Raw genomic sequence first — 23,724 nt, 5'->3', positions numbered from 1 at the left:
TTATCTTTGGATTGGTTTTTACTGTGGAACATTCGGTCTCCCTTTTTTGTTTTGTTGTGTAACCAGATATTATGCAACATTTTCCACATATAACTCTGCCTGTGTAGTGTGGTTCACAGTTACACCCACACTGTGGAGGCACATGCCGTTCCTGTTTACCGATACGAACTGATAGGCTGTTGCAATTTGTGAATGCACAAAATAGTAACTGATTCTATTCACAAGAAAATGTTTCCGCACGGAATGTGGGGTCAGTGTACGGAATCAGCCTCCCAAGGGAGGAAATTTTTCCAGAGCTCAAGAAAGCATGGACAGAGAGTGATTAGTTATAGTGAAGGAAGAACAGAGCCTGAGATCCAGCGAGATTTGTGCTATCGTAACAGACTCAGTGGGTAATATGTGCCCTCCATATTATGTCTTCTGCTGAACAACACAATCATACAAAAGCTTCTTTAATAACTGAATTGCTTATACCAAAAATATTAGTGTGAAGATGCTTGCCATACTTCTGAAAGACGAGCAGTGCCTCTAGCACCAGGGGCCTTTGCTCCGCAAGAAGCCCCTGTCAGTGTGTGAGACTTTATGGGTCAACAATTTTTATTGATGACAATACAACAAATAGTACAAAAAAAGAAAAAAAAACAAAAAAAAACAACAGTGTACATCTTGTGTCATCCAATTTATACCATAAACCAGTGTTTCTAAACTCGGTCCTGGAGTACCCCCTCGCCAGTCAGGTTTTCAAGATCTCCACAATGAATGCGCATGAAAGAAATTTGCATATAATGGAGGTAGTGTATACAAATCAAGTTAATATTGTGGATATCCTTAAAACCTGACTGGCAAGGGGGTACTGCCATAAACCACCCTCCCCCCAGTCTCCCACCACATAACAAGACCATAGTCCATAGCATAACTACCGTGTTTCCCCCAAAATAAGACAGTGTTATATTAATTTTGGGTCCAAAAAATACACTAGGACTTTATTTTCAGGGTAGGTCTTATTTTTTTAATGTACAATGATCATTTTTCCCTTCCTCTCCTCCACTCCAATTCTTCCTCTTTCCTTTCTCTCGCCCATATGTGCAGCATCTTTCCTCCCCTCTCACCCATCCCCTTGTGCCTTCCCTTTGCAGCTTCTTTCTATCCCTCCCTCCCTCCCATCCCTCATGCAGCAGAGCCCTTGCCCAGCTTCTATCCCTCCCTTCCGTGCAGCTGCAGCAGAACCCTTGAGCAGCCCCTCCGCCCCCCGCCATGCAGCTGAACTCCCGCTGACCCTCCCATCCTTCCATTTCTCCCTCCCATCCAAATCCCGCCGAACACGACACCTACATAACCTCCCTCCACAGGGCAGCACTCTCAACATGCTGGTTCGCAGCCTTCTCCTGCCGGGGCCTTCCGTGCGCCGCATTGCTGATGACATCATCAGTGATGCGGCAGAGGAAATGCCCCGGTGGGAGAAGGCCGCGAAGAAGCCTGTTTAGAGTGCTTCCGACGCTGCTCTGTGGAGGGAAGTATGTAGGTCTCGCGGTCGGCGGGGTTTGGACGGGAGGGAGAGATGGAAAGATGAGAGGGTCAGCAGGAGTTCAGCTGCGCGGCAGGGGAGGGGGCAGGAAGAAGCGCTGCTACCGGCGAATCCAGGGACTAGGGTTTATTTTTGGGGTAGGGCTTATATTAAGACCTATATAAAAGGCTTATACTAAGACCTACCCCGAAACTCATGCTAGGGCTTATTTTCGGGGAAACACGGTAGAACAGATCTAGCAAAACAGCTGCAATGAGCATTATGCAGTACAGAACATGAGTCAAATAAGGCTGCATTACAAACATCAAAAAAAGCAAGGTGCTATAGACTAAATATATACATTGCTTTCATAGGTCTATCATGGAGAACCCCCCCACCCTCCACCACAGAAACTACCCTTCCTTACCACTTCCCATGGAGAGAGAAAAACAAAAAAACAATAAGGGTCCCCAACAAGCTCAAGAGAAATAGCAAAGACCTAAAGACCCAATTCCCATATAACAGAATCAAGGAAACCTCCCAAATGTGCTGTATTGAACCCCCGCAGACCCAACACAAACCTCCCAGCAAAGGAAGGAGCTCAAACTGTAGGAACAGATAACGCAAAAGAAAGATCCCACAAAAAAATAACCCCAAAACCCACAGCCCCAAAGCCCTAACACCTCGGCAGATTTAGTGCGTGAGATTTTAAATGCCAGTAAAGAATTATCGATGGAAGAAGGGATAGTTGTAGGTTATATTGATTGACTCTCTCCAGAAACAGCAATCTGACAGAAACATAAAAGTATAATTGAGATCCTGCCAGCATTATGGTAAGTTTCAAAATCATTTCTGCAAATAGAGAAAAGAAAAAAGAAATTGGTATTTATATATCATTTTCCTCGTCTTATTTAGCCTTCAGAAAAATGTTGAAAAACATACCTTTTTGGTAAATATTATGACTAATTCTATGTGATCTACATTTTTAGTATTTCCTGATCGGTAAACCGCACAGAACCATGAGGTCGTTGGCGGTATATAAGAATCTATGTTATGTTTATGTTATGTTATACATTTAGAAATGGGCTTGTATTAATTTCCCACCATGGATGGGCTTAAAGGCAAATATGTAGCGCCGTTTCATGCATTCTTGTGGAGGAGGGGCCTAGTGCTTAGAACTCCTGCCTCAACACCCTGAAGAACATAAGAACATAAGAAACACCTTCGCCGGATCAGACCTAGGTCCATCTAGTCCGGCGATCCGCACACGCGGAGGCCCAGTTAGGTGCTCCTTATTGGAGACCCAGATTTCCCGTATCCCCCGATGTGATTTGCAAGAAGGTATGAATCCAACTTGCACTTGAAACCCAGAACAGTAGTCTCTGCCACAACCTCCTCTGGGAGAGCATTCCAAGCACCCACCACTCGTTGGGTGAAACAGAACTTCCCGACATTTGTCCTGAACCTGCTGCCGCTCAGTTTCAGGCTATGACCTCTTGTCCGTGTCACATCTGAAAATGTCAGTAATGCTGTTTCCTGGTCAATTTTATCAAATCCTTTTAATATTTTAAAAGTCTCTAACAAATCTCCTCGCAGTCTTCTCTTTTCGAGGGTGAACAGTCCCAGTTTTCTGAGGCGTTCTTTGTAGCTCAAATTCTCCATACCTTTGACTAGTTTCATGGCTCGCCTCTGCACCCTCTCCAGTAGAGTTATATCCTTCTTAAGGTATGGTGACCAGTGTTGGACACAGTATTCTAAGTGTGGTCTGACCATTGCTCTGTCAAGTGGCATTATGACGTCCTCCGATCTACTCGTGATCCCCTTTTTAATCATGCCCAACATCCTGTTTGCTTTCTTTAAGCCACCGCGCATTGAGCCGATGGCTTTAGGGTTCTGTCTATCAGTACCCCCAAATCCCTTTCCTGTTCGCATTTGGCTAATGTCACACCCAATATCCTATATTCATGTTCTTTGTTATTCTTTCCCAGATGCATTACCTTGCATTTGTCTGCGTTAAAGTTCATCTGCCACTTTATCGCCCACTTTTCCAGCTGGTTCAGATCCTTCTGAAGATCCTTCTGAAGTTCTGAGTTCATTCCCCATGCCGCTCCTTGTGACCCTGGGCAAATCAGTAGAGGTTTCTACCATGGCCCAAAGCGTAAATGCTCCGAAGCTCATAGAATTCCTGAATGTAAACCAGACCTGGCAAGGCCAGGGGTACATGGGGCATAAACCCTGTGTTCCTGTGCTTAGCTTCATGCTTGCCTAAGGTGAACAGCGTACAATATTCTAGGAATGTCACCTAACATAACATAACATAAAGTGTGCATTTGGCATTGCTGCACTAAATCTAGATCAACCATATTATCTGTGGGAGTGTGTGGTGCAGTGGTTAGAGCTACATCCTCGGCCTCCTGAGGTGGTGGGTTTGAATCCCGCACTGCTCCTTATGACCCTTGGCAAGTCACTTAATCCCCATTGCCCCCAGGTACATTAGATGGAGCCCTCCGGGTCAGTTAGGGAATAATGCTTGAGTACCTGAATAATTTGTAATCTGCATAGAATTATAGGATATGCAGAATATAAATCATTTAAAAAAAAAGAAATCTGCGAAGCTATAGGCACTCTTTTGCACTTAAGATGACCTTGTGGAACTAAGAGACTGGGCATCCAAACTATAGGTGAAATTTAATGTGGACACATGCAAGGGGATCGACACGGGGGAAGAACAACTGAAACTATAGCTAATTGTCAAGGTTCAACATTAGGAATCATCACCCCAAAAAAGGACCCAGGTGTCTTCGTGACTAATACGTTGACATCTTCTGCTCACTGTGCTACTGGTGGCCAAGAAAGCAAATAGACTGGAGAATAATTAGCCTGTGGTCACTCCATGGTGCAACTGCACCTCAAGTATTGCTTGCAGTTCTTGTCGACACATCTCAAAAACACATAGCAGAATTAGATAAGCTACCGGTGGCCAAAATGAATGAAGGGGGTAAAATGATACCTCTCTGAGGAAGGGCTAGAGAGGTTAGGGCTCTTCAACTTGGAGACAAGGCAGCTGAGGGGAGTTAAAAGAGAGATTCATTAAATGAGTGAACTGCAATGGGTAAACCGGAAGGATTAGCACCACGCCATGAAGCTACTAAGTATAGTCGACTGCACCTAAGCGCACACTTCGGTTATCCACACCCTACCACCACGGTCCTGGTTTTTTTTCACGTTAAAGTCATTGGACGTAAACTCCGGATATTTGCAGTTCGGATAAGCACACAATCCGCTTATGCGCACTGATGTCATAGGTCCAACCTCTATTCTTTCACGTTACGCTCACTTCGGTTAAATGCAATCACGTTCTGACTAGGCTTCACACAGCAGCTTAAGCCCTGGGACAGCTGGTAAAGTGAGTGCTCCGCTTCCACTCAAGCTGTAGGGCAGAGCTTTCCTGTACTTTAGGCTCCAGCAGCCCACGTGCCATATTTAAACTGAGCCGGCTGAGCTACAGCCTTCCCCTACCACTCCTATTAAGCACACACAACGTTTAAGCGCATGTGGCGACCCGGTCCAAGGGGGGGCGTGCATTTAAGCGGAGTTGACTGTAGGACATGTAAAACCAGTCGGAGAATATATTTTTTTTTTTTGCTCAACACAAAATCCAGCTGCAGAATCCATTGCCAGAGGAAGTGTTAAAAGCTGTTAGCATAGCCGGGTTTCAAAAGATTCCTGGAGTCAGTCATAACAAAAAAAACAACAAACTGCAGAAATGATGTTTATTCAGCCAATCAGATGATGTTAAATTCTATAACAATCTGAGCCAAAAATCAGAGCGGATTTTTGCCACGGCGGTGCCAAAACTTGGATTTTTTTTTGCTTTGAAATCAGACATTTCCAGACCCCTGAGGAAGATGGTCTGGTCGAAACACAGACATGTTGGGTCCTCAATTTTCAAAGCACATGTGGACTCGGAGATTGTTATAGGATTTAACATTGTCTGATTATCACTGAATAAACACTGGCATCCCGGGCGTCATTTCTGCAGTCATTTTTTTCTTGTGTTTTGCTTCATTGGTTTTACTATGGACTGGTTGGGTCCTGCTTTTGTTCTCTGACTTTGTCAAAGTCATGAACCAACAGGTGGATTTGGGGAAAGCTACATGGAATCAATATCCCTTTATATCTCCTGCCAGATACTTGTGACCTATGTTCCCTCTAAGCCAGGGGTGTCAAAGTCCTTCCTCGAGAGCCGCAATCCAGTCGGGTTTTCAGGATTTCCCCAATGACTATGCATGAGATCTATTTGCATGCGCTGCTTTCATTGCATACTAATAGATCTCATGCATATTCATTGGGGAAATCTTGAAAACCCGACTGGATTGCGGCCCTCAAGGAGGGACTTTGACACCCCTGCTCTAAGCGGAGCATGTGAGCTATCGCTTATACATTCTAGGAGCATCGCTCACAGATTTTACTTGATCGCGCACAAAAATACTTGCAAAATTGGAAAATTGTTGGTTTTTTAGATATTGTTGCTCACACGAAATTTTTTTTTTTTTTTTTTTTAATTGAATCAGGTTGGGCAGACTGGATGGACCATTTGAGTCTTTATCTGCCACATTCTACTATGTTATGTTTTTTTAAGAACTTGCCGCTCATGTGAGAAATAATTTGCCCTCATCCTGCCAATCTTTAGAGCAGTCTCCCGCAAACTTTTTGTAGTCGCAGCACACTAAACTCATGGTCGCAGCTCAGGGCATCCAGAAATGTTCAGACGTCGACGCAGTGGCATCACGTGCATGGATGGTTGCTTTTAAATTGAAACTAAATCCAGAAAAAAAACTAAATTTTTTCTTGCAACCTCCAATGCCAAGATTAAAGAAACATCGATTCACTTGAATGGCCTTGACTATACTATAGAACAGTCTATAAAAATATTGGGAGTGACTATAGATAAACATCTCACTTTAGAAAATCATACTGATCTATTATTGAAGAAATGCTTTGCTGTGCTCTGGAAACTCCGCACTATTAAGAAATACTTTGATGAAGCTTCATTCCGTCTGTTATCCCAGGACAAGCAGGCAGCTATTCTCACATATGGGTGACGTCATCGACGGAGCCCCGATGCGGACGCCTCGCAAGCAGACTTGCTTGAAGAAACTCGAAGTTTCGAGTGGCCTGCACCGCGCAAGCGCGAGTGCCACCCCGCCCAGCGCAGGGCGCGTCTCCTCAGGTCTCAGTTTTCCGCAGAGCCGAGAAGTCCGTCTTTGACTCTCTGCGTGAACTTTGTTACTTAGTGCCTTCTCTGAACCGCGGTATGTACTTCTTTTTCTCACGAATCGTTGTTTTTCTTTTCTTTTATTTCTTTCTTAAAAAAAAAAAAAAAAAATTCTTCCGTTCGTTTTCCGGGACGGGACGCCCGGCCGCAGCCCAAGGGCTTCGATCTTGTGGTGGCTATTTTTTCTTCTATGCCCCGGGCTTCAAGAAGTGTGGCAAGTGTCAGCACACGATATCTCTCACGGACCCACATCGTCACTGCCTCAAGTGTCTTGGGCCGAATCATCATCCTAGGTTGTGCATGCCTTGTCAAACACTTCAGCCTCGTGCTTTCAATCGTCGTTGTATCTTGGTGGACCAGCTCTTCGGGATGGAGTCTTCTTCTGATCCCTCGACTTCGAAGGCGACTTCGGCTTCGACTCCTACTGAGGCTCCCCCTGCTTCTACTGCTTCCACCTAGAGCCTCATCAGGCCTTCATCGTTTCTTCGATGACATCTGCTGTATCTTCCCCTGTTTCCTCAGGTCAGAAAGCTCAGCAGTCGGTTCCACCGGTAGTGATTAAAGTGCCTAAGACTTCGAGGTTGAAGCACACTCACACTACCGCGAAGGAACCTCCAGCCAAGGCAGGTGGTCCGGTTTCAGACGCGGATCCATCCTTGCCGGCTTCTTTCCAGACCATGTTAGAGAAGCAGTTTATTCGGTTCCTTACAAATATGGGACCCAAACTTCTTCCTCTTATCCAGCCTGAGCATTCAGTAGACTCCCGCGAGGTCGAGCCGCTTCCTTTGCATCAGTCTGAGCTTACAGTATTTAGTTTTAAGTATTCTTGATTACTGTAATATTATTTATTTGTGTGCTTTTAAGGAAATTTTAAGAAAATTGAGAGTGGTTCAAAACACCGCAGTTCGATTGATCTTTGGATTGAAAAAAATGGGAGCATATTACACCATATTATTTGAAACTCCACTGGCTGCCGATTGAGGCCAGAGTTTTATTTAAGTTTGCCTTGTTACAAATCAATTTTTGGTTTGTCACCTGGATACCTTGTTTCCTATTTTTCTTTGAACCACCCAAATAAGGTCACACGCAGAGTTTGTCTGTTTACATTTCCTTCCGCTAAATTATGTTATTAAAAAAGATTTCTCTCTTTTCAAGCTGCCAAATTGAAGGATTGGTTTGGTAAAATTATGCTAGGATCCTCTTCTTATCTTGATTTTAGAAAACGATTGAAGACCCAACTGTTAGAAAAATTTGTATCCTAACTGGTTGTTTCGTTTAGTAATTCTATGCTTCCGTCATGCAATGTATCTTCTTTTAAATTGTATTTTTACTGTATGGTCGTTCTCATTTGTTGTAATCTGCTTAGAACCATTCTTTTAAATTGCTTTTTTCTTTTAAATCACATTTTCTACTGTAGGACCAATTCTTCTTTATTGTATTTTGTTTTGAATTGTTTTTTCCTTTTAAAATTACTCTCCACTGTATGACTTGTGCTTATTTGTTGTAAACCGCCTAGAACCATTTTTTGGTTAGGCGTTATATAAAAATAAAAATTATTATTATTATTATCACTTTCAAGTTTATTCAATACTTGCTATACCATCTATACTTTACAATACTAGTTAAAAAACAATAATAAAGCCTTTAAAAGTTAAAATAAGAGGGAGAAGACAAGACAATTTTTTTTTTACTGAAACACGGGGAGCAGGAGAGAGGAAAGAGGTGGTGGAAAAAACAGGGGGGGTGAAGGGTTGCTTCATGGAAGCGGATTCTTGTTCCTTGCCAGTGCGGATTACGTTAGCCGAGTATAAAGTCTGTTTTCAGGTTTAGTAAGTATCCGCTCATCTCCCCCTATGCTCCCCCCCCCCTTGTGATTTCCGCTCATTGGGCAAGCCCCTCTTATCTGTACCCTTCTCTTCCACTGCCGACTCCAGACTCCGTCCCTTCTTTCTTGCAGCACCGTGTGCCTGGAACAGGCTGCCTGTATCAATACATCGTGCTCCGTCCCCGGCAGTGTTCAAATCCAAGCTAAAGGCTTTCAATTCTTAAACTCCCCCTCACTGCTGTCAGATACCTATACCCACTATAATAATAATAATAATAACAGTTTATATACCGCAGGACCGTGAAGTTCTATGCGGTTTACAATAAATTAGAAAGATTTTACAAATTGAATGGAACATTCATAGTTAGAGATTAGTGGTTAACAGTTTACAAGATCAGATTTGGGGGTGGGATTGTGATGGGGTCTATTGTTCAGATTCGTTACCTAGGTATTTCAAGAACAGGTATGTTTTTAGGTGTTCCCTAAATTCACCATAGTTGTTTGTGTGTTTTTCCAGGTCTTTGCCCCATAAGGCTGCTTGATACGATAGAAGTTGCTATAACCTCCCCAACCCTGAAATGTCCTGTCTAAATTAGATTGTAAGCTCTTCTGAGCAGGGGCTGTCTATTGTATGTTAAAATGTACAGTGCTGCCTTTCAGCGCTATAGAAATAATAAATAGTAGTAGTAGGAAGGTTTTCAGTTTGGACTTGAATTTGTCCAGGGAGGTTTCAAGTCTGATATCTAATGGGAGTGCGTTCCATAGAGAGGGTCCTGTGACAGAAGTATAGCTTTGCGGGTCTAGACGGATCCCTCAGCCTGCTATCACTACGCCGGAGGGGGGTACTGAAGAAGGAGAGACACAGGTGCACGCTGACTGACTATAAGACGTGCCTCTCGCCACAAGAAGCAAGTCCTGTCAGCCGGATCCTGTGCCTCTCCTCCTCGCTGGCGTCTCGCAGCACACAGTTTGCGACACGCTGCCTTAGAGGGAGGATTGCTTGTACCAGTGTTAGAAACGGGATACTGGGCTTGATGGATCTTTGGTCTAAGAACATAAGAAGTTGCCACCACTGGGTCAGACCATTGGTCCATTGCGCCCAGCGGTCCGCTCTCGCGGCGGCCCGTCAGGTCTATGACCTGTAATGTGGTTCCTGTCCATTTCTGTAACCTACCTCTTCTTTTTTATCTGTAACCCTCAATCCCCTTTTCTTTTAGGAACTTGTCTAAACCTTCCTTGAAACCCTGCAATGTGCTCTGGGCTATCACAACCTCCGGAAGCGCGTTCCATGTGTCCACCACCCTCTGGGTAAAAAAGAACCTCCTAGCATTTGTTCTAAACCTGTCCCCTTTCAATTTTTCCGAGTGACCCCTTGTGTTAGTGGTTCCCCACAGTCTGAAAAATCTGTCCCTGTCCACTTTCTCTATGCCCCTCAGGATTTTGAAGGTTTCTATCATGTCTCCTCTAAGTCTCCGCTTTTCCAGGGAGAAGAGCCCCAGCATCTTCAACCTGTCAGCATACGAATAGTTTTCCATACCTTTTATCAATTTAGTTGCTCTCCTCTGGACCCCCTCGAGTACTGCCATGTCCTTCTTGAGGTACGGCGACTAGTACTGGACACAGTACTCCAGATGTGGGCGCACCATTGCACGATACAGCGGCATGATGACTTCCTTCGTCCTGGTCGAGATACCCTTTTTAATGATACCCAACATTCTGTTCGCTTTCTTTGAGGCCGTTGTGCACTGAGTTGATGCTTTCAATGTTGTGTCCACCATCACCCCCAGGTCTCTTTCAAGGTTGCTTACCCCTAGCAGTGATCCCCCCATTTTGTAGCTGAACATCGGGTTCTTCTTCCCTACATGCATGACCTTGCATTTCTCTATATTAAAACTCATTTGCCATTTTTTTGCCCACTCTTCCAGTCTTGTTAGGTCTCTTTGCAGGACCTCACAGTCTTCCGCGTTTCTAACCCTGCTGCAAAGCTTGGTGTCATCTGACCCAGGATGGCGAATCTTAACTGGAATCCAATGTGACATCTGTTGCAATCAGGAGAATTGTGCTTGGACTGGGTCCCATGGTGAAGAGTGATGAGATGGCAGATGTGCGCCTTGCTCCCACCCCCACACACTTGAGAGGAAAACACGCATAGAACCAGTAGAGGAGAAGCCAATGCTCTATTTTCGATTACTGTGTAGTGCAGGGATTTATTTTTTTGGGGGGGCAATCTATAATATTTGAGATTTTTTGCCATATGTTGTATAAGTAAGCAAAATACGTGTTTCTTTCACAGTTCTTAACATTTTGATGGTAACTGTGTTGAGAAAGATGTAGGCTACATTGGCACTGCACTTCACGGCGGCTTGCTGAGCCCAGATTACCCTTTGCCTTTCTCCTCCGGCAGCAACAGAAGGCATTCTGAATGGTTCATTGAAGCCCGCAGGCAGGAGTCTGCTTGAGGAGACGCTGGAGGTTTTTTTTTAAAAAGCCACAGCAGCTAATATAGATTGCCTAAAAGAAAATACGCATTCCCGAATGTAGTCCTAGATCTGTTGCACACATGGAAGAATTCTGTAAAACGTAGTCGATTTAGAATGATATATTGTGCAGAAGCTTTGTTTGCTTTAGTTCTTGAAGGCTTCTATGTAGAAAGGAACTGGATAGTACAGCATGCATGAGTGAGAACATCTTCCAGGGTGCTTGCTGCCTTGCTTTAGACTCGGCAGAGGAGGAGGGTTGGGTTACTGAACGTTTGAAGTTGAATTCATCATCTGTAAAACATGGACGTTCCGAGCAAGCTATGACTAACATTTACTTTCTAAAATAATGTAATGCGATCTGGGATTTCATTCCAGTAGAAGCTTTGAAGACCAGGGAGAGATTTAAAATGACCCGTTTTTTACATCACCAGACACTTTACATATTCTGATAGGAATTTCTTTACCCAGTCCTCTACAGCCCCCTCATATTTTGTCATAATCCAACTTGAACTATTAGTTCTTGTATGTGTCTCTTCCCCCACCCCCAACAAAATATAAACCACTATATTACGAGTTTCGTACCTTCCAGAGTCAAAGAACTGACTAAGTTTATTGCTCATTGATTTGGTGAATAAGTAAAGATAAATATTTCTGCTAAAATGTGAAATTTTAAAGACCCTAATACTAAAATCTTTGGGAGTTGTGCTATAACATGGGTATTGTGTTTCTAGCTTTCCAACTCACTCCCACCAATTGGATGCAGTATATCTAGATTAGAGAATGACACTGGGACAAATTTTTCCCCCATCCCCGCGGGAATTCATTTTCACATCCCTGCGAGTTCTTTTCCTGTCCCTGCTCCATCCCTGCAAGCTCTGTCCTCATCTGCACAAGCCTCAAAAGCTTTAAAATCATAAGTGTTCGAGGTTTGTGCAGAGCTTAGAGGAATGAGACAGGAACAGCGACAAAACTCGCGGGGACAGATTTGTCCCCATGTCATTCTCTAATCTAGATCTTTAGAAAGCTTTTGACAAAGTCCCTCTTGGGAGACTCCTGAGGAAGCAGTGTTCTGTTGTGGATTAGGAACTGGTTAATAAATAGAAAAAGGGGTAGAATTAAATGGCCATTTCTGTCAGTGGAGCAGGGTGAATGGTGGAGTGTTGGGACCAACATTATTTAACATATTTATAAATGATCTAGAAATGGGAATAACAAATGAGGTGATTAAATTTGCAGAGGATACAACTATTGAAAGTTGTTAAAACTCATGCGGACTGTGAAAAATTGCAGGAAGTTCTTAGGAAAACTGGAAGACTAGGCATCCAAATGGCAGATGAAATTTAATGGGGGTCCAAATTGATGCACATTGGGAAAAATAATCCTGATGTTAGGTTCCACCATAGGAGTTAGCATCCAAGTAAAAGATCTAGGTGTCATTGTGGGCAATACACTGAAATTCTCTGCCCAGTGTGCTGCAGGGACTAAACTCCCCCCCCCAAAAAAAAAACCAACCCAAATAGAATGCTAGGAATTATTAGGAGAGGGACAGAAATTTAATAATATAATATTATGTCTCTGAATCACTCAACTTGAATATTGTGTGCAATTCTGGTCGTTCTATCTCAAAAAGATATAGTGGAATTAGAAAAGATTCAAAAAAGGGCAACCAAAATGATTAAGAGGATGGAACTCTTCAGCTTGGAAAAGAGATAGACGTCTAGAAAATCCTGAGTGGTGTAGAACAGGTAAATGTGAATCGATTTGTTTATGCTTTTGAAAAGTGAGACTAGGGGGCACTCATTAAAGTTACATGGTAATATTTTTAATATGAATAGGAGGAAATAATTTCACTCAAAATAGCTTAAGCTCGAACTCGTTACCAGAGAATGTGGTCCATGCTCAAAAGAGCTTACAGTCTAGTCAAGACAGACAGACTGGACGAGAAAGTGCATTAATACTTTATGCTCAGGTAGGGAAATGACAGAGGGAATGATAAGACAGATATTGGTGCTTAGAAGGCAGGTTGGAGTTTGGAATTGAAAGCAACTTCAAAGAAGTATAGTCAGCTGTAGAGGAGGAGGGTACAGATAAGAGAGACTTATTCAATGAATTGAGTGGTGGGGTGGGGGAGGGGGAGAAAGGAGAGATACCAAGGAGCTGTGGAGCAAATACACTTGTAGGTCAGTAAGAGGAGTTTGAACTGTGTGCGGAAACAGATTGGAGCCAATGAAGTGACTTGACTCATCCCAACTTTTTACTAGCACTTAATTTTGAGCACCCTTTACTAAATCCAGACATGGTGTAGATTGGATACAAGTGAATCAATTTTTTACTCCCATCAAAAATTGCAAGACTAGGGAACACTCGATGACGTTACAGTTAAATACTTTTAAAAACAGTACGAGGAAATATTTTTTCACTCAAAGAATAGTTAAGCTATGGAACTCATTGCTAGAGGATGTGGCAACAGTGGTTAACATAGATGGGTTTTAAAAAAGGTTTGAGCGAGTTCCTGGAGGAAAAGTCCATAGCGTACTATTGAGATAGACATGGCGGAAGCCACTGCTTGTCCAGGAATCGCTAGCATGGAATGTTGCTGCTTTTTGGGTATCTGCTTTTTGGGTATCCCGGATGGTCTCGGGACTCAAGGATCTACCATACGAAAAATGGCTTGACAAATTACAGCTATACTCGCTCGAGGAGCGCAGAGAGAGGGGAGACATGATCGAGACGTTCAAGTATCTTACGGGCCGCATCGAGGCGGAGGAAGATATCTTCTTTTTCAAGGGTCCCACGACAACAAGAGGGCATCCGTTGAAAATCAGGGGCGGGAAACTACGAGGTGACACCAGGAAATTCTTTTTCACTGAAAGAGTGGTTGATCGCTGGAATAGTCTTCCACTACAGGTGATTGAGGCCAGCAGCGTGCCTGATTTTAAGGCAAAATGGGATCGGCACATGGGATCTATTCACAGGGCAAAGGTAGGGGAGGGACATTAAGGTGGGCAGACTAGATGGGCCGTGGGCCCTTATCTGCCGTCTATTTCTATGTTTCTATGTACCATGTACTTGTGGCCTGGATTGGCCACTGGGGAAACAGGATACTGGACCATCGGTCTGACCCAGTATGGCTATCCCTTTGTTCTTATGCTGCTTGGATGCCTAAAAAGTCTAGGCAGTTTACAATTACCAAACAGGTTGAAAAGGTGACAGCGAAAGCTAGAAGGATGCTAGGATGCATAGGGAGAGGTATGGCCAGTAGGAAAAAAGAGGTATTGATGCCCCTGTATAAGACATTTAGAATATTGTGTACAATTCTGGAGGCCACACCTTCAAAAAGATATAAAAAGGATGGTGTCGGTCCGGAGGAAGGCTGCTAAAATGGTGTGTGATCTTCATCATAAGGCGTATGGGGACAGACTTAAAGATCTCAATCTGTATACTGTGGAGGAAAGGCAGGAGAGGGGAGATAGGATAGAAACGTTTAAATACCTATGTAATATAAATGTGCATGAGTCGAGTCTCTTTCATTTGAAAGGAAACTCTGCATAGGAGAGGGCATAGGATGAAGTTAAGAGGTGATAGGCTCTGGAGTAATCTGAGGAAATACTTTTTTGCAGAAAGGGCTGTAGATACGTGGAACAGTCTCCCAGAAGAGGTGGTGGAAACAGAGACTAGCCTGGGATAGGCATGTAGGATCTCTCAGAGAGAGAAAGAGATAATGGTTACTCTGGGTGGGCAGACTAGATGGGCCATTTGGCCTTTATCCATCATGTTTTTATGTAAAATAATTTTAAAAAACAAAACAGTACATTATCTATGTAACAAAACTGCTGTGACCCGCCCTGCTGATCATATTCATATCCTCTACATAAGTACAGCAGTAAACAACTATATCTTTTAAGGCAATGTTTCTCAACACAAGAGCCACTTGTAGGGGGGGGTACACGGCGTGGGTATCCTGCCCCCCTTCCTCCAGCAGCATGCATCCCTCTGCCAAAGCTGGCATGGAAGGCTTCCCTCCTATGTCAGAGCTGACATCAGAGGGAAGCCTGCTGGGGCCCCACAGTCCTGGCAACACCAAGCTAACTCCAGTGATGAAGAGCTCTCTGTCTTCTGCCACCCTCCCGCTTCATATCAGGAGTCCGGAGTCTATACAAAGCCCAGCACTGGCGCTTGCTTAACTGACGCAGAGCTTTCAGGTCTATCTGCTCATAAGGCCCTGTTGGTATCACCTCTCTACCACAAACGTGTCAAAGTGGGTGGAGCCCACAGGGCCTTCCCGAGCGTGTGGACATGAAGACTCTTTATTGAAGTTAGTGCCGGTGCCGGGCCCTGTGTGGTCTCCAGATTCTGGGTCAGGCAGTGGTATGGCAGCAGAAGGAGAAAGGTTAGAGGAGGAGAAATGCTGGACTTACTGGGGGGGAGGAGGAGCAATGAACTGAGGGATGTGGGGAAATGGAGAGAGTTAGTAAGGCTGGATGGATGGGTGTAGAGAAATGCTGGACATGGATGGGGGAGAAGGAGAGAAGGGATATGCTGCTTATGGGATGGAGAGGAAGGGAAGAAAGAGGAGGAAATGCACATGGATGGAGGGGAGGGAAGGGGAACAGTTGAAGAGAAAGGAAAGATATGCACATGGATGTAGAGGAAAATAAGAGAGAGAAAGGAAGTGCACATGCATAAAGTGGAAAGGAATGAAATAGAGAGAGTATATGAACATGGCTGGAAGGGAAAAGGAAGAGGGGGGAAAGATGCATGTGGATGGAGGAAGGGAGGGAATAGAAATGGAGAATTGTTGGGTATGAGTGTGTGAGTGAGAGGGAAAGAGAGTGCACATGGAGAAAGGAAGAAAGAGGAAAATTGGGCATAGAGAAAAGAGGGGGTGGAGATGCATGGGGAAGAGAAGGATGAGAGGGAGAAATGGTGGATATGGTCATGGAGAAGAAACAGTGAGACAGATTGAAAGGGATGCAAGGGGGAGAAATGTTAGACATAGTAGTGGAGGGAGAGATGTGCCATGTGCTGGAGAGAGGTGATAGAAGGAGAAATGTTGGGCATGGGGCTGGTGGGTAGTGGTGAAAAATGCTGCACGTGATGAGAGAGGGAGAAATGTTGGATGTGGCAGCAGAGGAGGTGGGAGAGATGCACCCTGGATCGATCTCTCTCTCTCCCCCACTCCCTTTGCAGTAATGGAGAGAAAGACAAATGGACAGTGAAAGAGAGAGAGGGAGACATGTTGCCAATGGGGGTGGAGGAAGAGGAAGAAAAGTTGGACTCAGAGAGGGACCGAGAGATGTTGGTTGGGGAAGGGAATGAGGTTCGGAGGAGAGGAAACATACAGGAGGCAGAAAGAAAGAAATGTTGGATGCACCGTGTGCTTTGTGTTTTTTTAATTTTGTGGTTAATAAGATTATATTGTGTGTATATGAAAAATAAATGGAAGAAATTGCATTACAATTAGTACTATTATTATGGGATGGGGTCAGGGGCGGAGCTTGGAAGGATCTGGATGGAGCTTGGGCAGGGGTACTCGGTTGATATTTGGTAGACTTAGGGGGTACTTGGCTTGAATAAGTTAGGAAACACTACTCTAAAGAGTAAGAATATCTCTGATCTTACATTAACTACTATTCGTAGACAATTCATTCACATAAACACTTCAACGTCCATTCATTTTGAAACTGCAGCAGCCACTGTAGTAAAATTTTAAATGTCCTCTTTTGAATATGTTGCTTCAAAGGAGTCACTTGCTTTTGATGTCATTATTAGGACTGGGTACGGCAGTTCTTTCTGCCTTCAGGCATGTGCACAGCCAGATTAAAATAGGTATTATCAAACTGACTTTTCAAGGCTGACCTGTTTGGCCGAGATCAAAATAGTTGTGCTTGGATAACACCTGAATTGTTACCTGCTCTGTAGCTCTCATGTGTATGTCGAAGTCTGGCATCTCAAACCTGTCTGTTCTGATTGCAGGCACCTGTTTCACAAGTCTTGCGTAGACCCCTGGTTACTGGATCACCGCACTTGCCCAATGTGTAAAATGAACATCTTGAAAGCTCTGGGAATTCCGGTAAGCACAGCTACATGCGCTAAGCACGCCGGCCAGGACACCGGCTAACCATGCTACCTCTCTCCTCCTTCCCTTTCTCCCCTGCTCTCTAGTCCAAAAACTCACACAAGTTTATTTAAATAATAATTATTTATTTATTCATTTATTTTAAGAATTTCTATTCCACCTATCAACTAGGCCAGTGGTTCCCAAACCCTGTCCTGGGGGACCCCCATCCAGTCGGGTTTTCAAGGTATCCCTAATGAATATGCATGAGAGAGATTTGCATATAATGGAAACGACAAGTATGCAAATCTTTCTCATGCATATTCATTAGGGATATCTTGAAAACCCGACTGGCTGGGGGTCCCCCAGGACAGGGTTTGGGAACCACTGAACTAGGCGGATTACAAAGTAAAACATACACAAAATAAAAAACCTTCCAAAAATACAAATTCAAATAAAAACATTCTAAAACACACACTCTACAAAAAATAAATTCAGCAAGTAAAAATGATCCTAGAAAAAAAATTACATCAAAGCAGTTCCTTATTCATAGAAGGCTATTACAAATAAGTGAGTTTTCAGCAATTTTTTGAATGATCCAAAGTTAGAACATAATCTTAGGGCCTGTTTTACAAAGCCGCACTAGCGGCTGTCTTGCGGCAACAGCCCCGAAGCCCTTTAAATTTCTATGGGCTTCAGGGCCGTTACCGTGCTGCAGCCACTAGTGCGGCTTTGTAAAACGGGCCCTTAATGGTCCATTCAGCGCATTCCAAAATTTTGGGCCAGCTGCTGAAATTTCTGACATCCAGGTCTTTTAATAATGCGCATCCCGGACACATTCAAGTGACAGTTTTCATTGCCGTTATGTGAACGCAACCTGCGAGTTGGAACATATTTTTTTCAATAATACTGGGGTAATGGTGAATGCTATTTTTTTAGCTGCTAGTGGTTTTATGCATGGATATTCATTGCCCGGCCTCATCCAGGCACTGGGATTGAATGTCCGGGTATATGTGGGCGGACGGCACATATCCGATTCAGAGCCAATATTCAGATAAGTGAAAATAGACAAAGATAGGTTTGTGTTTTAGTTTAAACAATTTTTATTGATGACAACAAAGGAACATAACCAAGAACAAACAATGCCAACAGAGCAGTGGTCTCAAACCCATGACTCGGGGCCACATGCGGCCCGCCAAGTACTGGCGGTAAAGTAAAATAAAAGTTTCTTGATCATATGTCTCTCTAGCTATAAATTATAATATTATTATTAAGACTGAGCCAAAAGGAAAGATTTATAAACTATAAAGAGTTTTACCTCATGCAAAATTGTCATTTCTGTAATAAGACATTAACTATTTTTTTTCTGAGGCCCTCCAAGTACCTACAAACCCAAAATGTGGCCCTGCAAAGGGTTTGAGTTTGAGACCATTGCAATAGAGTATACACAAAGCCAGCCAACATAGGATCATACAGTCCAAGTCATCAAGTTTTATATTCCACCCCCCAAAGGACCCCCCTCCCCAAACATCATAAGGAAAACACAACAGACATAATCATGACCCAAACAATATAACCCCAGAAACGGTCAAAAGACAACACAAAAGAACCCCATTCCCCCCTTCTCAAAATACAATAAAATCCCCTCCCAAGAACATAAACTTTACATAGAAATCCACCCTACCTCCTGAAAGCACACACACACACACACATCCCGATACCACACTCCAATGTCCAGGAATTGGTTCCTTATTCCACCCCATCCACCCCCAAAAAAGCAACCTTCCCCAACTCCTTCTCCCCCTCAATAGATTTGTGTTTTATGTGGTCCGATTTGTCTGGTTACCAGGGGCGTAGCCAGATGGTTGTTTTTCAGGATGCCTGGGGTGAACTGGTGGGGCCTCTCGGTTCGCCCCATGCTGCTGAACCTGCACTGCCAACCCCCCCCCAATCATATCTTTGCTGACAGGGATGCTGAAACACCACCAGCCAGAGCAGCAGAAGTTGTCAGGCTACTCCTTTCTCCGACACGCAGCACTTCCGCGCACGCCCTGTTCATATGTGAAGTGCACAGAAGGGCTGCATCAACCACCAGAGCATGGTCTCCAGCAGGGGAACTCTGGCTGGTGGGGCTTGAGCACCCCCCTCCCCCGCCAGCCAAGGACTAGCTGCCATATTGTTGGATGGGAGGGACCCAGGCGGAGAGAACGAGAACTAGAAGGCCTTGAGCATGCGCAGTTGCTCAAGGCCCAGCACAAGCAACAGGGAGGATCTTCGGGCACCGGCATGTCTTGTGCATTGGTGCTGGTGTCGGTGCCAGAGCGGGGTAAGCGATTGTGTTTGGGTGAGTGGGGAATGCCGGATCGTGGAGGGTGGGGGGGCAACACGAGCAGGGGGATGCTGGATCGCAGGGGAGATGTAGAGCAGTGCAGATGGCCTCGGGAGTGTGGGTAAATGATTTGGTACAGTGCCGGGGGGGGAGGAGAGGTGGAACGAATCAAGCGAATTTCCCTTACTTCCTATGGGGAAACTCGCTTTGATATACGAGCAATTTGGTTTATGAACATGCTTCTGGAATGAATAATGCTCGTAAACCAAGGTTCCACTGTAATTAAATAAAATAAATCTAATACCATTATACATAGTATACAGTAATAGCAGTACTGAATGCATGCACCACTCCACAGCGATAAAGTATTTAAGTTTGAGATGTCCCCTTACTAGTGAGCTTACAGTCTTAACAGAGCAATTTGATAACATGGCGTCATTGCCGCACGCAGAGCCCTGGTGCTAAATGGCATCTTGGTGCCAAGATCCCGTTCTAGAATATTATTTGGCATTGCCATTCCCACATGTAGGTGCATCTCCTCATGCCAGGAAGTGACGTCAGCGGGCAAGCTGATTGGGTTGTGAAAGCACGTTGTTGACCGCTGCGAACAACAACTTCAACTAGAGATATAGGGGAAGGGGGGAAAAATGGGAAGAGGCGGGGTTGGCGGAGAGGAGGGATGGGTGTTGGTGCCCCCACCAACATGGCACCCAGGCTGCCCCACCCCTTTTACTACACCACTGATTAGGAGGGGTGGCACTGGCAGAGAAGCCATCAGGCTACTTCCTTATTGTGAAATAAGGACTATTTTCTTTCTTTGGTTAGGTCTGCAAGCAAAACATAAATCGATATTTTAAGATGTTATACAAGCAAGTGCAAAAAAAATATAATTAGCCTTTTGTTGTGGGGCCTCGGGCTGAGCCAGCCTGGGTGGAACCAAACTAGCAAGTTTGACGTAAAGAGAAGAACAAACTTCCTCTTAAATAAAGCTCTCTCTTTCATCCTCCACCACTGTGGCTGTACAGCTGTGATCAGAGCATCACTTATGAAGCATTTTGTTGTATGATAGGGTGTGATGTGTCATATGAGTTAGCATTAATAACACAACATAGGCAAACAGGGCATCTGGGAAAATATACTGAGCTTTACAGCAGTGAAGGAATTGATGTGCTGGGTAGATAGAGTTTCATAATTTTTAAACAGATGTACCATAAGAATCCTCCAGTCATGGCACATGGGCTTGTCATGTCACTGAAACAGTGGCGGATAGTGAGTTGCGGGAGTTTCTTGGAAACTTCGATCCTGAGGGAATTACAGCTGACCAAGCAGGACAGGCTTTTTCACGTGGAGTGTGCCCATCGTGTTGGTCCCCGGAGAGTGGCAGGAGAGCAGCCTTGATTTTGCTCACTTACAACAACAAGAAAATTCTGTGCTTCCAGGATTATTCGGTCCTGGTTCAAGCTCAGGTGCAGAAACATATTAAAGTTGCGCTGTTGTACCCCACGAAACTTTGAATTGAACATGCTGACCAAGTGAAGTTCCTCGAAAGGGTTTCAGGAGCTCTGCACTTTATTCATTCTCTTTCGGTGGACTCTGTGTCTTGAGCTTTACTGGTAGACTTGGTGGCTGAATTGAGGCGCTTTCCGGACATTACTTTGAGATGCTCAGGTAGCATTTGTTTCCTCTTCTTTATAGTGGGGCTTTCCTTCTGTGCTTGATGTTCCGGGTGTTAGCGGGGTTGATGGATGCATTTTAGGCCTTGGTGTTTGTGGTATGACTTGGAAGATGTGGTGTGTGTTGGCTTGAGAGGGCTAGAGTGTTAAGGTTGTGTTTGATGGGGGGGGTTGGCGCCTTGGGTGTGATCTCTTGAGAGTAGTAGGGGGTGATATCTTGGGGTTTGGGTATATGGGTAAGCAGTTGGTGATCCTAGGAAAAGGGAGAGATGGGGGGTGGGTTTGAGTGAGAGGCTGTTGAGAGGTTTTGTTTTGGTGTGAGTGTTTTGTGGGTTTGATGGCGGCAAGGTGCGACTGGTTGTAAGCTTGTGTGGAGTAGAGGTGGGGATCTGGCGAGGGCGGGCTGTCAAATCCTTGGAGATTTCATTTCAGGAGGTTGTTTGCTTAATGTATGTCACATTGGGTGGTAATTGGCTGATATAAAGTTAAGCTCTTGGAATGTGGCAGGGATTCATTCCCCGATAAGGCACTCTAAAATTCTGTAGGCTTTGCGCTAACAATGTGTTCATATTGCATGCCTACAAGAAACCCATTTATCAGATTTTGAACATGAGAAATTACAATACCAGTGGGTTGGGGAAGTCATCTGTGCATCTGGGACAACCAGTAGTGCAGCAGTAGCGATTTTATTTTGCCTCTGTTTTGACCATGGTGCAGGACCCGCAGAGGCAATTTGTTTTGGCACATCTTAATTTCCAGGAGTCGGATTTGGTACTTATGAACATTTGTGCACCCAATCTCTTTGATATGGCATTTTTTTCAGGCCTTTGGTGTATGAGCCAATCAGAGCCTTAGGGCCCCTCCCCGTGCATCACATGATGCACCGGGGAGGGGAAGGCCCACCATTTTGGTCAAGTGGGCCTCGGAGGAAGAGTGCCTGAGCATCTCTCCTGCTTCCAACTTCCTTGAAAGGTATGGGGGCTACTTCGGGGGACCTCTGGTGGCAGGAGGGATGGGCATCCCTCCTGCCTTTTTGGGGGGGAGGTAGGGGATGTTTGGAGGGCGCCTGATGCAGGGGTGGGCCTTCGGTAGCAGGAGGAAATGGGCATCCCTCCTGCCGATTTTTGCTAGTGCGGGGGGAGGGATTCCCATTGCTGCAGTCAGGGAGGGCTCTCATTGGTAGTGGGGGGGCTTTATTCATTTTTTTTATGGGTTAGATACTTTGTGTAACACACGCAAAATATATGTGCCATTAAAAAAACAAAAGGAGGCAAGAAAACACTTGTTTTTTTTGGGTTGCTAAAACCCTTGATTTTTTTTGTGCATATCCAAGCGAGGTTAGTGCATCAATTGCTTTAATAATTTGCATGGCCAGGTCTGGAAAATGGGCAATTGAGGGGAAAAAACCACGATGAGTCATTTTGTGCATGGGGTCGGCAAATGCTAAACAGGTTTCAAAACAGGTTTAGTGCCGATTGCTGGCTTTAGTGCATCTGGGCCCTCATGTCTCTGCAACCTTTGGCACCTTTGCTAAAACTTAACAAGGATGCCAATTAGCACCAAACCATAAGGGTGTTTTATTGTGAAGTAATTACCTATCCAATGAAAGCAGAGTTGCAGTCATCAGCTTGATTGTGCAGGCCACCAAATGACTTCCAAATGTTTGGCCAGTGCAGGTGGGAAGCCTTGTGAACAGTTTACCAGTCCCCTAGAGCAAAAGTTATTGTTAGAAAACAATTTATGTGCTTTTACTGTCAAATCAATTACAGACAGTCCCCGGGTTAAGAATGAGTTCTGTTTTTAAAACCACTCCCATACAGTACTCAGTATATAAGAACATTAAAGAAACAGTCCTCAGAATAAAGTACTGTAGTTTAAATAGAAAAGATAGGAGGTTTACACTTGCTTTCGTTCTTCATCCATTCCACTGTTCCCTCTCCACCACCACAGTCAACATTTCTCCCTCTCATCTCTCTTTTTTTCATGCATCTGTTTTGTCCTATTCTTTCCCAATCCCTGTTCATTATTCAACAGCACATAATTTTAAGACTAAATCTCCAATGACTCAGCACCGGGTTCTGTATGATTGTACAGAATCTGGTCCTTTTGCTATTCCAGTTTTACCAGTATTTCGTAGCCCCAAAAGACCTTATATTGATTTATTCTTACTCTACTCCCAAAGTTTCTTCTTCTTATTTAAATCTTAGTGGGTATTATTTAAATATAAGATCTATGAGAAATAAATCTTGTTAATTAATGACTGGCTAAAAGAAAACAATCCTGATTTTGTTTTGTTCACAGAGACCTGGTTATTATCAGATAATGATATCATTATTAAAGAATGTCTTCACCCTGGTTTTAAAATTTTATCTTTAGCAAGGGGAAGGGGCAGAGGTCTGGCTATAATTTTTAGAAACAATTTAAACTGCACCGTTTTAAAGTCTATATCTACCTCTAATTTAGAAATTTTATCTCTGAAACTAACTTCTGAATCTCTAGTGGACACCTTAACGATTACTCTATTCTATATTCCCCCTAAAAGAGAGAAATTCTTCGAATTCTTGCTAACTAATTCCT

General features: G+C 44.1%; 1 protein-coding gene across 1 annotated transcript in view; it reads left to right on the top strand.

Moving 5' to 3' along the window:
• Nucleotides 1–23,724, top strand: part of RNF150 (ring finger protein 150) — a 215,154-nt gene that overhangs the window by 165,769 nt on the left and 25,661 nt on the right. Inside the window, exon 5 of the mRNA XM_033939767.1 lies at nt 17,064–17,160. Coding sequence (XP_033795658.1) covers nt 17,064–17,160 — 97 coding nt within the window. The remainder of the gene's footprint in view (nt 1–17,063; nt 17,161–23,724) is intronic.

Source organism: Geotrypetes seraphini, chromosome 1 (assembly GCF_902459505.1).
Source record: "Geotrypetes seraphini chromosome 1, aGeoSer1.1, whole genome shotgun sequence".
NCBI classification, from domain to species: domain Eukaryota; kingdom Metazoa; phylum Chordata; class Amphibia; order Gymnophiona; family Dermophiidae; genus Geotrypetes; species Geotrypetes seraphini.
Note: the sequence above shows the minus strand (reverse complement) of the source record. Positions and strands in the feature narration are given on the sequence as shown.